This window comes from Pteropus medius, unplaced genomic scaffold (genome assembly GCF_902729225.1).
Source record: "Pteropus medius unplaced genomic scaffold, Ma_sr-lr_union100, whole genome shotgun sequence".
In the NCBI taxonomy this organism is placed as follows: domain Eukaryota; kingdom Metazoa; phylum Chordata; class Mammalia; order Chiroptera; family Pteropodidae; genus Pteropus; species Pteropus medius.
The window spans coordinates 13,600,064-13,615,242 of record NW_024349797.1 but is presented as its reverse complement, the minus strand read 5'-3'; the positions used below and the strand labels follow the sequence as shown (position 1 = coordinate 13,615,242).

The 15,179-nt window shown below is 45.4% G+C and overlaps 1 protein-coding gene across 3 annotated transcripts in view; it reads left to right on the top strand.

Moving 5' to 3' along the window:
• The window catches only part of LOC120619596 (forkhead box protein N3), a 190,161-nt gene that overhangs the window by 138,227 nt on the left and 36,755 nt on the right, over positions 1-15,179 (top strand). For 2 of the 3 annotated variants that reach the window (XM_039883992.1, XM_039883991.1), the window contains one exon: positions 3,379-3,935. In XM_039883992.1, the coding sequence (XP_039739926.1) occupies positions 3,393-3,935 (543 nt within the window). In that variant the 5' untranslated portion in view covers positions 3,379-3,392. Of the gene's footprint in view, positions 1-70; positions 186-3,378; positions 3,936-15,179 lie in introns of those variants that run through there. The other variant, XM_039883993.1, reaches the window with a different exon arrangement.

Genomic DNA, 15,179 nt, shown 5'->3' with positions numbered 1-15,179 from the left:
TGGCCGCTCTCGGCAGAGGAGGGACTCCGCAGTTCCTGGGGGAGGGCGCGGGGCGGGGGCCTGGCCGGGCGCGGGGACCGCAGCCCTGGAGCCGGGAAGTTGCTCGGTCCGAAGAGTTTCCTACCCCGACGTGCGGGCTGTTTCCTGGTTCCTCGGCTTCGAAAAAGACACTCGACAGGAACAGAGTTGGTATTGTCCGCGGTGGACGGGGTCCCCGCCTTCCGGGCCGGGAGAGGGGGTATTGATCAAGGGGAGACCCCAAGATGAGAAACAGGCACCTAACAAAGATACCCTCCCCCCCGCCACAAACTGCAGGCTTGGCACGAGCAGTGAGCGTCCCCCGAGACCCCCGAGGCCGGACCCCTCCTCATTCTGGCCCTCTTTGAAGCCCTCCTTGGGCCCTAGAGAAGTTGGGGGACGGCGGGCTTTTATTGATGTGTTTTTAAGGCTTGCCGCGGTGCGGCCAATAAAAGGTTTATGACATCTGACCGGCAGTGAAGGTATGCGAGCTCCCAATTGTCCCGTATACCAGAAGAGCAGTTTCCCGGTTGCATGGCAACGCCGCTGATTGACGCTGGAGCCAGCCAATCGCTGCTCCCACAGGTCCCCTTGAAATGTTTTTGACAAGTACAGTAGACTGGAGTGGAGCGCGTGCGTGCGCGCGCGCGCGCGGATGGGGGTGTTACTCCGCCCCCCTTCCCCCCCAAACTCGCGACTGCTCTGCTTCGCTTGGGGAGAATTTCTCAACTTTTTAAAGTTCACATCGAACATCTGTTCAGCGCTGGGCCCGTAATGTCTTTTTGTTATTTGGAGACATTCTGGGACCCGGCAGGAAACTAGCTTCTCTGCTGCCTTTTCTCCGTTAAAAAGGAAAACAGATACAAAACACAGCAAGTCATAAAAAAAAAAAGTGTTTGTGTGTGTGATTATGCGTGCAGGGTGGGGGGGACTGGCGGGGAGGACGTAACCAATAGCACACCGAAAAGTTGCAAGGAGGTCACTAGTGGATAACTATTTGCGTATCTGGTGGAGCAACCTTTTTGGCAGCAGATTAAAAATGTTTGCTTAACTGCAGACTCACATGATCCGGATCCTTTTTTTCCCCTCTAAAAGAGGAGGAAAAAAAGATTTGGCGAATTACGTAGTTTGAATATAATAATGGAAAACTCCTCAGCTATGGTTTCTGGGAACTGTTTTTTAAAATGGAAATGTAGTGATCAGCAGCTCTTGATACTGTTGCTATAAAATGCGGATTTATAGGGATGCAGTTGACAGTTGGAGGGTATGGGTAGGGGACAGAGACACAAAGCAGGCAAATAAATGATCGGAAGGGACTGAACCCCATAACCCTGTTTTCTTGACAGTGCTATTTTTCTAATAAAACCATATTGCTGGCAATGTTTGTTTAAAACAAAAGAAAACATGGAGAATAGCGTGTTAGTTCCTTTGGGAAGCTACTGACAAATAAGCAGATTAAAAAAAAAAGAGAGCAGCATGTTGTTGTCATAGCAACAAGGCAATTAAATTACTTACTGTCAGCCATGATATAATTTTCCTGTTTGGAAGCTCAGGAGACATAAAACTTTCATCTGGAGCTAAAGTTGACTTCAATGGCTGGGTAGTAGTTCTCTTTTGTACTCTACTGTGTAGATATTCCTGGTTATCAGAAAATTTGTTTTTTTATTGGGGTCTGAGGAAAATTTGAAAGAGACGGACTTAGCTTTGTTCATAAAGAAGGTGAAAGCAATATCAGGCTGGTCTCTGTCAAGTCCCCAAACCTAAAGATACTAGCTTATTCTTTAAAATGTGCCATGCACCACTCGGGTGAGTACATGACAGAAAGAAATTTCCCTCTGGATGAACTTGAAGTGTTAAAACTGCCCTGCTCCATAGGACTTTGATGCTTGTAGAAGTTTTCTTTCCTTGGAATCGGGTGTTTCACAGCAGCTCTAGAGAGCTTGCCTTCAGGCTTTCTGTCATCAGGTTCTGTTTGTCTAAGTTTTGGAGGAGGAAGGGTGCTTGCAGTTCTGGGGCACCGCACCCTTTGTCGGCTGTGGGTAGAGGGCACCCACATTATGCTTTCTAGAATCCCATTCCAGAGCTTCCCCAGCTGAAGTGGCAGTTATTTTAAGCCTAGTGTCAATGGACATTTAGAGCCCTAGAATGAGCATATCTTTGCTTTGTTGTGTTCATTTTTTTTTTTTTCTAGATAGATTGCTTGGTCTTACTTGGGGAAAAATAATAAAAGACATGCTTCTTAAACCAAGTGCATTGTTGGAGCGCTACAGAAGGAGAGTGGGAGACCTCTCATTATCTTCACTGTTCTTTCCATCTTACATTAAGTACCAGGGGGCTGAACAGCTTTGAATCTGCTGGGGTCATTCTTGCCACTTCCTCATTTTCTTTTCTCATCATGTATTTTACTCCCTGTTCTAGGTCATTGATAAAAATGGGTGTGGCAGCCGGGGTGGAGGCAGAAGAGAGTTCTGTAGCAATTGTTGTTGAATTTGCCTTCCTGTCTTGAAGCTGCCCCTCGCTCTCCTGATTTTTTCAGCAATTCTCATTTCGATTAATGGCTTTTCTTTCATATTCCCACTTGTGCCTGAAGTTACTTTTTTGGTCAGAGTGTCCAATAAAATTAAATGTACTTCTTCCTCCAGTTTGAATCCAGAGAATTCAAATGTAATTAAAGTTGCAGAGTTTTTGGTCGTGACGAAGAGGAAAAAAAAAATCAAATCAAATACTACCAAATTGATGCTCACTGTGGCCACCGTTTTCATTTCAACGCAGTTGTGATGGTCTTTATGTTGAAACAGCTGAACTTAATCTGAAACAACTGGCTTTAAACTTACAAGTATTTTCTTTTTTTGAGAAGAAACAATGAAACCTATTACCCCAAGTGACAGGGGTTGTGCATTGAGCTTATTATGTAGTGTTAATCATGAGGCTCGAAAGGGTTTTACCTGTGTACGTACGTATTCATGTGTTATAGATAAACTGAGGCAGCAGGAAATAACTGATTTTCCCAGGGTCAGAGAATTTTCATAGAGCTAGGAAGAAAGCATCGTGGAATTTCTCATTCTCTTTAGGATTCATTTGCACATTAAAGGTGCTCTAAAGATTCCTAGTCTTACTATATTGAGGGGGTGACACGTCTCTGCTGTATGCGTGCATGATGGACCAATTTTACTTATCATGCATCTCTTTGTGGTGGAATCGTGGATTTGTGTCACCCAGTGTGGGAGCCATGAAGTGTTCCTATGTGGTAAGGGGTCCGTTGAGGTGGCAGGGGTGGGGGGCAAAAGAGTTAGGAGGACACAGCCGTCCTTCTGGTTTGAGTTTCACTAACTCATCTTTTCCCTGTAATGTGTTTACCAGGAGCCTTCACGTAAATGGGTCCAGTCATGCCTCCCAGTAAGAAGCCAGAAAGCTCAGGAATTAGTGTCTCCAGTGGGCTGAGTCAGTGTTACCGGGGCAGCGGTTTCTCCAAGGCCCTTCAGGAAGACGATGACCTCGACTTTTCTCTGCCTGACATCAGATTAGAAGAGGGGGCCATGGAAGATGAAGAGCTGACCAACCTGAACTGGCTGCACGAGAGCAAGAACTTGCTGAAGAGCTTCGGGGAGTCGGTCCTCAGGAGCGTCAGCCCCGTCCAGGACCTGGACGATGACACGCCCCCGTCCCCCGCCCACTCTGACATGCCCTACGATGCCAGGCAGAACCCCAACTGCAAACCCCCGTACTCCTTTAGCTGCCTCATATTTATGGCCATCGAGGACTCTCCAACCAAGCGCCTGCCAGTAAAGGATATCTACAACTGGATCTTGGAACATTTTCCGTATTTTGCAAATGCACCTACTGGCTGGAAAAACTCAGTGAGACATAATTTGTCGTTGAATAAGTGTTTTAAGAAAGTGGACAAAGAGAGGAGTCAGGTAAGCCTCTGTCTGGAGCTCAAGTTGTTCATTTTTAAAATTAAAAATTTTTCCCCGTTAAAAAATTGTTAAGGAATGTGAATTCGCCACACTGAAGCAGGAGTTATAAATAGATACTTTTAACTTGGTTTCATTCATTTAGGTAGTTGTAAAGAAATTCCTTTTCCTTAAGCATATTAAGTAAATACTCTTTGGTATTGGTGCTGGGTCGAGGGTTTCCCTCTGTGGTATCTGAACATAATCACAAAACTGGTTCACGCACTTGATCGGTTCTTCCCTCGATGCGGATGGGTAAGTTTGGGTTTGGAGCACGTAGGGGCAGCCAGTTAACCATGAGGTGTATGGATAGACATTTGAGGAATATTGCTCTGAAGGTCTAGAGATAAGTGGCATTTATTTTCTCTCTGAATATTAACTTGGAGAAAGGCAGCATCTCTGGGATTCTGGAATAAAAATGGACAGTCATGCACAGTGGGAGGCGACTTGAGCATACTTATATGTATTCCAGGACTAAACAAAGACAGACATGAATTGCCCAGGTGACTCTCGAGATCAGGTGTCTGCCCAAGTGTTTGGCAACCTCGGAACTCCCCAAGTGTGAAAAGTTGGCTTAGGGTAGAATTCCCACTAGAGACTGACTTAAAAAGTGTTCAGTTCTGACTTGAAAGCCTTAGCTCAAGCTTCATGGTCCACTAAAAGACTTTAAATAATTTGCTTTACCTTTCTCATAAGGAACATAATAGGTACAATAGAAATCGGGTTAACTGTTTGAACTGGAAAACCAAATTGTGACCTAACTTGGAGTTCTGAAAGGTAATGTAACCACAGTTAAATTGCCGGAAACGTTTCCTGCACAAAGTTTTCATGTGACTTTTCCGTGTGAATAGTGCTGCAATGTGCAGCTCCTAGTCTGCTTTCACCCTCTCGAAGTTCAGGTTTGGGCTCTGGACCGCTGTTGTGGTGGGTAAGCCGCTCTGTAGGGTTGAGGTCTTTAATTTCTTTCTGTCCAGAAACGTATTTGTTTCCAGTAGACTCTTGAGCCTGAGAAAGTTCTCCTCGTCTTGGGCGTGGGAGAATATGAATAAGAACGTGGCGAAGTCGTTTTTCTCCTTTTGCTGCAACTGGACATGTTGTCTGCAAATGCTGTGACCAGAGTTTACGTTCAAGATGGGGAGTGGGCGTCATGCTGTGCTTGAGGAGGAGACGTTGCCCGGGAAGGGGAGGGTGTGGACACTAAGGACATTGCCTTGCAGTGCTGCCGTAGGTGGTACCTGGGTCCAGTGGGCAGTTGTGAATATTCGTGTGTTCTGGGCCCTTCCTTTGCCAGCTTTTTATTTTCACATAACTCACAGTTGTGAGGCACTGCTGTCGTCCCTTGTGTCCACTTCTCTTCCTCCTCCACATCTCAGAATGGACATTTGGAGACCGACCTCCAGACTCGACGCTGTTGAGTGTTTCAAGATCATTCTTTGAATTTAGAGAATTTGCTCCTCCCCTCATGAAAGCCAGTCTGTGGTATTAAAAGCTCAGGTACAGATGGGGGCCCCGTGGCATTAAAGGGAAAGTGTTAGACAACAATTCCAGGGTTAGAATGTAGAGAAGAAGGTGCCGTGCAGGTCCCCCGAAGCTGCACGTCACTGATAAAGCAAGGAACAGGGCTTTTAGTTTGGTGAGAAACGATAGTGCAAGTCACTGCGTGCCCGCGTCTGCCATCATGCCGGTGTGCATCAAAGTCAGCAAATGCACACTCTGCAGTGTGAACCGAGCAACTCCAAAGTGGGAGGCTTGTTCACCGGCCTGGGAGTGGCAGGTGGGTGTTGGTGTGTCTGGGAGAGCCGTCTCTCTCCTGTGCACCCCCTGCTCCCCCAGTCATATTTTCCAGGGGTGACAGTTGTCATTTTGAATAAACGTGGATAGCACCTGTTGAAAGGAAATGGTGTAAAGGACTTTGGATTGTGAGTCTCCTGAAATGCTGAGTTCTGGCTTCCTAGCCATGCTGATCTGTGTCGACACGTTTCTGATCAAATGCCAGTCAGTTTTGTGGTTGAGAGTTTGTTCCCAGGGTTTGCGATGCTGTGAGAACGAAGCGAGGAGTGTGAGTTTTCCCATTTTCTCCTTCCCTTGGGCTGCCCTGGGGACTGGCAGGGACTTCCAGGACACTGGCCCTGGCCTGTTCGCTCGGGGTTTTCTACCCTGGCTGGCTGAGTAAAGGGGAAGGCATTCCCCCGTGACACTGAGCCCAGTGAAACTTCCTTGGGCTCTCCAGGTACATGTGTTTTTTCCCAGAGGATTTTACTTGGCAGTAGCTTCCACACTGAGGTTCGGCTGTGACACAGTGACTAAGTACACCCGAATGCTGGGGGGAAGTATGTTAGTTGAAGGGGACAGTGGATCCTTGAAAGATGTATTCACAGAGTTAGCCATTTCCCTTTTTTTTTTTTTTTTTACTTTTTACTTTTAAAAGTGTCAAACACAGTTTTAAACTTGACAGAACTGAGAACACAGAATTCTGTGTGATCCTTGTCCCTGAGGGCTTGGAACATAGACCCTGCTGGACGATCGCTTGGCTAGGATGTCACCTCAGGAATGTACTAGATTGCATCAGAATCATCTGAGGCACTTAAAAACAATGACTATTTCTCGGCCCCTCCCTGAAGATTCTGATTCAGTCAGTTTGAGGTGGGTTGGGGAAAATTGGTGTCCTGATAAGCTTCATAGGTGTTTCTGACTTGCAGCCAGATTTGAGAATCAGTGAACTAAATGCTTTTGGGTTCTTTCCAGTGCTCAGATTTCATCAAGAACGTACTCTCATGAATGAGTAAGTTGAGAGAATAGATGATTTTGCTTCGGCTTCATCTCTCTATTTTTTGATTTATCTCTTATAGGAATTTAAAAGACGTAGTTCACAAGGGCTTCCCTCCCTTCATTCTGTTTTGTTTTGCTGTTGCTTAAATAGTTGGAAGCAAATCCTAGACCTCGTGTCAGTTTATCCCAACATATTTCAGCGTGTGTAAGAATAATCGACAGTTTCTTACATGACCACAAGGCCAGCGTCACCCCTACAAAACGAACAGTTCTTTGGTGTGGACCTAATACCAGGTCCACATTCAGATCTCCCTGATGGCTGACAAAATGTTTGAATTAGGACCCAGACATGGTTTATGCGTTGCCTTTGGCTGTTAGGTTTCTTCTATCTGTTTTTATCCACAGCATCCCTACTCCTCCCCCTACTCCCCCTTCCTTGTAGGAGAGACCCATCAGTTGGGCTACAGAATGCCCCCCATCCTGTCTGTTTCCTCGAGGTTTTATTTAGCTTGTTCCTCTATCCCCTGTATTTTCTGTGAAATGGAAGTCAGCTCTAAAGACTAGATCACATTCTGGCTTTTTTGTCCCCCAGAATATGGAAAAGCCTTGTGTGTTCTCACATCGGGAAGCCTGGTTGACCCTCTCCTGAGGATGCTGAGCTTGAGCTGTGGGTTCACATGGGGTCGGCCGCTCCCTCCTCCACAGAGTTCCCCGTCAGCTTTTCACCTCATGGTTTCATCTGTTGAGGACCTTTGCCCGAATCAATCAAGATAGAGTTTCAAAGTCAGGGATTATGTTTTATACCTCCTAAATACAGACCTTACTTAAGACTACACGATTAGCAAGTACTAAACTCCGAGTACTTGTAAATGAGAAGTAAAGTACTTCTTATTTTTTTATCGACTGGATGATAATGGTTCAGGTGTATTTCTATTTCTGTGCTTTTTTTCCAACTTCCCTTCTTGCTACTTTAACAAAAAACATTGTTGTCATAGGAGAGTTTATAAAGGAAACACTGTGCAAAAGTATTTTTATTATGTCCGGGGCCGAATGCTTTAAATACAGTTTTAGCTTACAAATATAGGCAACTTGTCTTGGTTGAAAAAGGACTGTGTTAGAAGCTAGGATTCCTGGTTCTAGTTTTGATGCTGGTGGCCCCCAGTCTTCTCATATACAGAAGCAGGAGTTTGTAGTTGCTTGGGGCTTACTTAACTTGGGTCTTTGGGTGTCAGAGGTTCTGCGGACAGCCTGAAATTATTAACCACATGTCATGTGACTATGCATGTTGCATTTTCCTAGAAGATTCCAAATTCTTGTTGGTTTAAGCTTTTAAGTTCTTAATTAAACCTCTGACCCAGGAAAGGTGAGGAACCACCGGAATTTTATAATAACTATATTGGACTTAATGTGGAACACCTTCTTTGTTCTTTCCATATGCAGTATCCTATTTCTTCCTCCCTTCAACCTTATATGGTAGGTCCTGTTTTCCTTCGTAAAACAGATGACAAGTTAAGCTCAGAGTTGTTAAGTCGTTTGCTGGATATCACACAGCTAGTAGGTGGCAGAACAGGAGTTTACCCGAATTCCATTCAGAATAACTTAGATAAACCCAGAATTCGCTGTGGAGGTGCAGGATAGAGAAAGGTAAATAAATACAGAGTATGTTTTCATGCTGTTGAGAGAGGGCCGAATTCTGTCTTTGTCAGCAAATGGAAAGGTGTCACATTTGCATGAAGCATATCATTGTCCTCTCTGCTTCCTGTTTCCAGGCTCTGACCCAGGCCCCCTCCACTGCCCAAGTGCAGAGCCCCTTCTCCCTGCACAGGCACTGTTTATAGCAGTTCTCTCTCCAGTGCCCCGCCCAGCCCCGCCCCCTGGAAGTTTACTTTTTTTGTCCTGTTGGATGAGCTGCTTCTTCAAAGGCAGTTTGGAAAATGAGGTAGCCCTTCTGATGTGGCAGCACTCCGAATGCACCGTGGCCTCCGATTTCCTCTCCTTGAGTGATGTAAGCACAGGATCAAGAGCACTTCCCTTTCCCCTGATGCTAGTCAACATATTCGTTTAATCAGTGGTCATTTTAGTAAGAAGCTAAGACATTTTGTTTTCTTTTGTTGTTTGGATAAATAATGCTCTTTGAAAAAACGGTGCAGCCTGATCCTGATGGGTAAATTCCTAATGGTTGGTGATGGGACATGCAAAAATGTGACAAGGTGTATGTGTCTTCTGTGGTCTCTGGGGCAAGTGACAGTCCTGTTCTGCCCTGGGCTGGGGCTGCCCCTCCCAGCAGCGGGAACACTACCTCTTCCTCATGGTGCCCACTGTCCTCTATTGTCTATGTTGTAGACTGTTGTCTCAGATACCTCAGAAGGCTGAGACCAGCAGAGTCTCTGAGGGGCCTGATATAAACATACCCCCATGTCACAGGCCCTGGAATAGGACACACGTCATACCACCATCCTCTGCCATTCCAAGAAAGCTGCATTCTGCACTTGGCCACTCTCCCCCACTCATGCATTTGCTCCTTCCTGATTCTTCCAGGTATTAGATGCCTTGGCTGCAGGGCCATTTCTGTTGTCTTGGTCTTGCCAGCCGTTCATTGTTTGTCTGCTCGGTCTTTCAATAAACTCTTTAAAGTACCTGCTATCATCAGTGCCTACTCTACTGGAAAAGGGTACAAAAATTGAATGTTTTTGGACACAGCCTAGAAAGCAAAGCATTCCTGGTCCAGCGAGCCCTCCCCACAGAATCTCCTTCTAGCTAGGAGAACGTACACGCAGAAGCCTACCCTTCTCTTTCTCCCTTTTATTTATGTTTCCTGTTTCTCACGTCATTGCTTTTCCAGCCCTTCCATTTCAAGGATATGCCGCTTTTCCAGCGCCCTCAGTGATTCTCTTACTGTCGACTTTGATGAGGATCTCTACGTGTCTTCTGGAAAGCTTGGTTCTTCTGGACCCGAGGCCCCCGGTGGTGCATCTCTCCAGTGTCTCTGCACATTAACTGTTCAGAAAACATTGCATTCTCTTTGGTAGGGCTTTGCGGTACCTGGGTAGGTCTGTGAGATGCTTCTTCGTTGATGTACTGCTTGCATATCCAACCATAAAGAAATTGTTCTCAGAATCTCCCCTGTTGAGCTGAAAAGTCTTTGGGATTTCCCTTTGAAATCACTTTAGCTGCAGAATAATTCTCTGTGGTAAATAACATAGGAAGTTGGCACATTGACCTCCTATTTGAAAGTCATGGGTTTTGCTTCTTTCACAAATAGTGATGGGTTATTTGGGTTATTACATACTCTCCACGGAGCCCTTGGCCACCTTAACGTTCTTAAGCTTTGCCACGATGATGGCAGGTTTTAGATTTTATAGAAAATTCTACCACCTTCCCAAATGCACGTGTTCTGTACTTGACGCAGAAGACGAATATATATATTTTTAAAGGCTAACATAATGTATGTTTTGGCGATACTGTGTTTATTAGGCAGTTGTTTTGTTTACAGATTTTGGTTTCGTGCCCCCTTAAAGTGGTTTAGTTTTGTTTCCACCTTTGTCATTTTTAACTTACTTGCTGCTTCTCTCAATGACTACATCTCACTGTCCCTGTAAGAATTTATTCCTTGGCTATGTTTGCTTCCACTCAAAGTTTTCCAGCTGTAGGAATTTACTCAAGTTGTTCCCGTGGATGCCTCCATATTAGGAGGCAAACGGGATCCCATTACCTATAATACTGAGAACTTCAAGCAACCTTTGCTTATTAGTTAGTTTATTCGATAGAATTATTTGGTGACGTCAAAAGTTAAATAAAAAGTGAGATTTGGTTCTTGCCTTTTAGGAGCTTACATTCCAGGAAAACAGGAGACATAATACAAAATAAAGAAGAACAGACCACCACCAGTATGGGAAGCATGCCAGGTCAATAAGTGATCAGTGTCATTCGAGGTTAATCAGAGAAGCTTCCTTTCCCCAAAGAGAGAGGAGCATTTGGAACTGAGATAAAAGGTAGCAACGGGCAGGTTTTGAATATTCTTTCTGGGGGAGCCTTTGAATAAATTGTTATCAAAGCATTCTTCTGCTGTGGGAATGAGCATGAGACCACCAAGAATGGACTAGTTAGGATGAGGTTTGACTGTTCATTGTAGAAAATCCAGATAACAGTGAATTAAACAGAAGTGTATTGCTGTCACATAAAGTAAGTCTTGAAGAATTGGACAGAGACCCACCGTGTTTCATCTGTCCTTCTGTTCAGCCGTTCTTAGTATGTTGCTGGTTTCCATTCTCAGTTTTCTCGTGGTTCAAGATGGCATCAGCTCGCTTGTTCTCATTTCAGGAAACAGGAAGGGGTATGCACGGAGACTAAAGGGGGTTCTACTGAGTTAGCAATTTTAAAGGGCTTTTCCAGAAACCCCAGACTCTGCTTTTGTCTCATGAGCTATGACCTGGTCACATGACTCCGTAGCTGCAAGGAAGTCTGGGAAATGTAGTCTTAACTGGGCCCATTGCAGTCCCAAGTAAAATATTGGTTCTGTTACTAAGCAAGCATGGGATTTTCAGATTTTTGGCCACAGAGGCCTAGATGCTTAGGAAATGAATGTTGCTAGACCCAATGGATGTGTTGGAAAAGTATCAGAGAAAAAAGAGAGAGGTGGGTGGTCGAGGTGACGACGTAAATAAGTATGAGGAGTTCTGGTGGGGGAGCTAAGATGATAAGAGGAAAACTTTAAATTGCTCTAGTAACTTAACTAAAGCAGAGATGCCGATCCATTTTTTAAAAAACATTCCAGTTAACTAAGGTTTTGCTTCAAGGTATTCTGGTTAAATTGCATTTAATATCTTCAAAAGCAATAGCTTGATAGGGGCGATGATGTAGTCTGCCAAGTATGATAAGAAGAAAAGCAAGGAAATATATGGTTGAAGATAGAGTAAAGTTGTTCTTTTAATAATAACTTGATGGTGTGCTGTATGAGGTTGCACAGTTCCGAGGACAGAATGAATTCTTTGACATTTGTGTGTGTGTGTGTGCATGTGCATGTGTGCATGTGCACGCACATGCACGCATGCATGCTTCTTGGAGTACTTTTGCTGTGAACTCAGCAGGAGACCAGTAAATACAGGCAGAGTGACTCTGCTGCTTCTGGGGGTCGGGGGAGAGGCTCTCCAAGTACCCCTCTTTCTCCGTTCTCCCCTCTGGGTCTGTAGGGTTCCTCTCTGGGCCAGGTGAGGTCAAGTTCAGTGTCGCCTTCCATTTGTTAGAGCTCTGTGAAGTGCCTCACAGAAGACTCTGACTGTTCTCTAGGGACAGGACCAATGAGTGATTTAATTAAAGTCATTAGACAGAAAACAGATAGCAGAACATTTGTATATACTTTGTTTTCAGAAGGATAGGCCAAGTCATGTGAATGCTGACTCCAGTCACGGCTGTAGTGGAGGGGAGAAAAGTCCAGAGCTTGCTGGAATCAGACACGGGCAGTGTGGCACAGAGCCAGGGTGCAGAGTCACACTAAGTACTCCCAGAATACTTACGGAATGCCCAGTTCCTTCCAGAATCTTCCGTAGATGCAGTCATGTAAAGTGAGAACCTGTGTTCACAGCCATGATTCTGAGACCCTGCAGAAGCCTCAGTTTGCACTTAAAAAAGAAGTAGCTTCAGTCATTTTAGAAGCATTTTCAGCAGTGGTTCATTTATACCCCATATCTTTGTGGACTGCCAGGCACTGTTCTGGGTGCTGGGGATACAGCTGGTGACCTGTGACAGTTCCTTGGCTGTTCTTCCATATTATCCGTGGGGCAGGGACTAGGCGAGGGGGAGGCACGTGTGGGACAGTAGATCCGTACATGGACCTGTAAGTAATGTATCAGATAGTGATACATGCAATGAAGAAAATAAAACAGGGTAATGTACTGGAGGAGCTGATTGGCCACGCCTTGAATGGCAGGAGGGACACAGCCACCAATGACCTGAGGCAGAGAGAACAGCAAGAGCAAAAGCTCTGAGATGGCAGCAGCTTGAAATGTCCTAAGACCAGAAGGGAGGCCTCTAGGAAGTGTATGAAAGACAGGAGAATGAGATGTTTAAAGGGACATCAGGGGGAAACATCTATTCAGGGCTTGTTCTACTGGTGTGGGTTGGAAATGATGACAGAAATGACACTGGCTTACACCGGGCTTGGGGTTCGCAGATGAAGGCATTTGGAGAGTGGGATGGAGGTTAGAGCCAAAAATTCTATTTTGACCATGTTAAATATGAGATGGCCCTTGATCATTTAAGTAGAGCTGTCAAGTTGGAAGTTTGGTAAATGACTTTCAAGCTCAATAGAGAAGTCGGAGTAGAGGTACAAATCGGGGATGCATTAGCGCTTCGTTGGTGGAAACTAAAGAGGATTTCTGGATTACCTCTCCATCTGAAAGGAGGTGAAATCGAACCTCTATTTCAGTTCTTATAGGAAATTATATTTCCATTGGTGTTTGACTAAAGCATTTATTTTGGGGTATGTTCATTGTGGCAGGTAAAAACAAAAGGTTTATATTTAGAGGGAGAAATTCAAAATTATTTCAAAAATAACTTACCTGTAGTTATTGCAGTTACGGTCTGTAGTTTTGCAGGCAGAAGAGAACAAACTCTTGCTTTTTATAATGAGGATGCGACTTCTACATGTGCTCAGGGCCATGGCATCTCTGATATGATGAGAGAAATGTACTCCAGTAAACATCCCATTTACCAAAGCCCCCTAACCCATGACTTCTGTGAGTTCCCTGCCATCTGGTCCCTGGCTGGAGAGAGGAATTTTTCTTGTATATGCGTTTCCATAGCAACGAGTTTGCAGTTGATATGGAAAGTAAGCAGTTGCCTTAGCAACGGAGTTGCTGATGTGGTGGCTACCCTGCTTTCAGGGAATGGACAAGCTGACCAAACTAGTTAGATGGATCCTGTAGGCACTGTAATAGAGGGCTACACATGCTGGCCCTGCCGTGTAAAATCAGTCCAGCTTTAAAAGAGCTCGCAGCCCCTCCCTTTCTCAGGGGGAAGGGCTTGCAGAGGTAATAAATCAGACAAAAGTAGCTGCTGTCAGTTGAAATAGATTAGAAGAGGGATCTCTGGTGGAATTTATTTAGTTTCGTTTAAAGGAGAGTGTCATACTCTAGACACATTTGGTTGCAAAGAAAAGAAAGCCACCCACCCTAGTGGGCTTAAGTAAAAGAATATTTGTCCCAAGGACATAATAATTAGTCCCACGGACCAGTGGCGAAGAGCAATGAAGCACATCTCAGGGCCATGGTGATTGGAAATGCCCCCTCTGTGGCCACACGGATGCTCATCCCTGCCTTTCTCTGGAGTCTGCTCCAGTCTCCTCTTTGCAGCCTGGCTGCCTCCGTGCGGCTCTTGATTTCTGCTTCCTCCCGCCCGTGGCGTGCTGTGGTGAGGTACTGGCGCCAACCCCCGCGATGTGAGGGCCCCAGTGCCCAGTGATGCCGACCTCGTCACCTGCCATTCCGAACACACAGACTTGTTCTTCCCGAGTTAGACGTTCAGCCCTGGTCAAAACAGGGGCAAGGTCCCCAGGATCAGGACAGCTGCTAGGATTGTCCCTTCATCTGGGGTGGGGCTCGGGCTGGGGCTTGGGCTGGGGCTTGGACTGGGGCTTGAAACATGCCTTCAACAAAATGTTTCCTGGAAAGCCTTTGGTCTTTTGAAAACATTTGCATATGAAAATTTAAAAAAATAAGGAGTTTATGAGTATTTTATACTCTCTGCTTCCCTTTGCGTCGCCTCAGGCATCTCTCACAGGTGACATGTGAGTACACCAGAGAACTCTGGGACTGTCCTGAGCCTCCCTCCTGCTTTTCGATGGTCTCTGTGATGACTTCATCTTTCTTGCATTTCGTTTCCATAGATTTGGGGCTGGTGGCTCCCAGACTCGCAAAGTTTTTCTTTGGTGGCTACTTTTTCCTGCCAGCTGCCCTCAAATTGCCTGTAATCACAGGGTCGAGTGAGTACCAAAAATCATGAACTTTGGCCCCCTGTTCTAACAGGAATAAATGTCAGCTATCCAACACAAGTTGTCCTGGTTTTCAAGATCAAGAGATTGGGTGATGATTCTTGTTAACCACTGTGTACCACCAGCCCAAGCCATCGCATCGAGATTTTCAACATGAGGGGAAATGTAATTACTGTATGCCAGGAACTGGAGATACCCAGAGATTACAAAACTCTGGGCAAAGAGAAAAAAGAGACCAGGGAGGTTAAAAGTGGCATTTGCCAAATGTCTGAGGACTGGCCCATGCATGGCCAGAATTATATGATTTGGGACTCCAAAGGATAAATATGACCCAGTTGGGAACCCTGGAGAGAAGACAGAATTTCATCAGCTGGACCTTTCAGGATGGCCAGGCTGGGGGCTGGTGACAGGAGAGAGGAGGTCACCTGAGTCGTCAGGGTTAGCTTGGACAT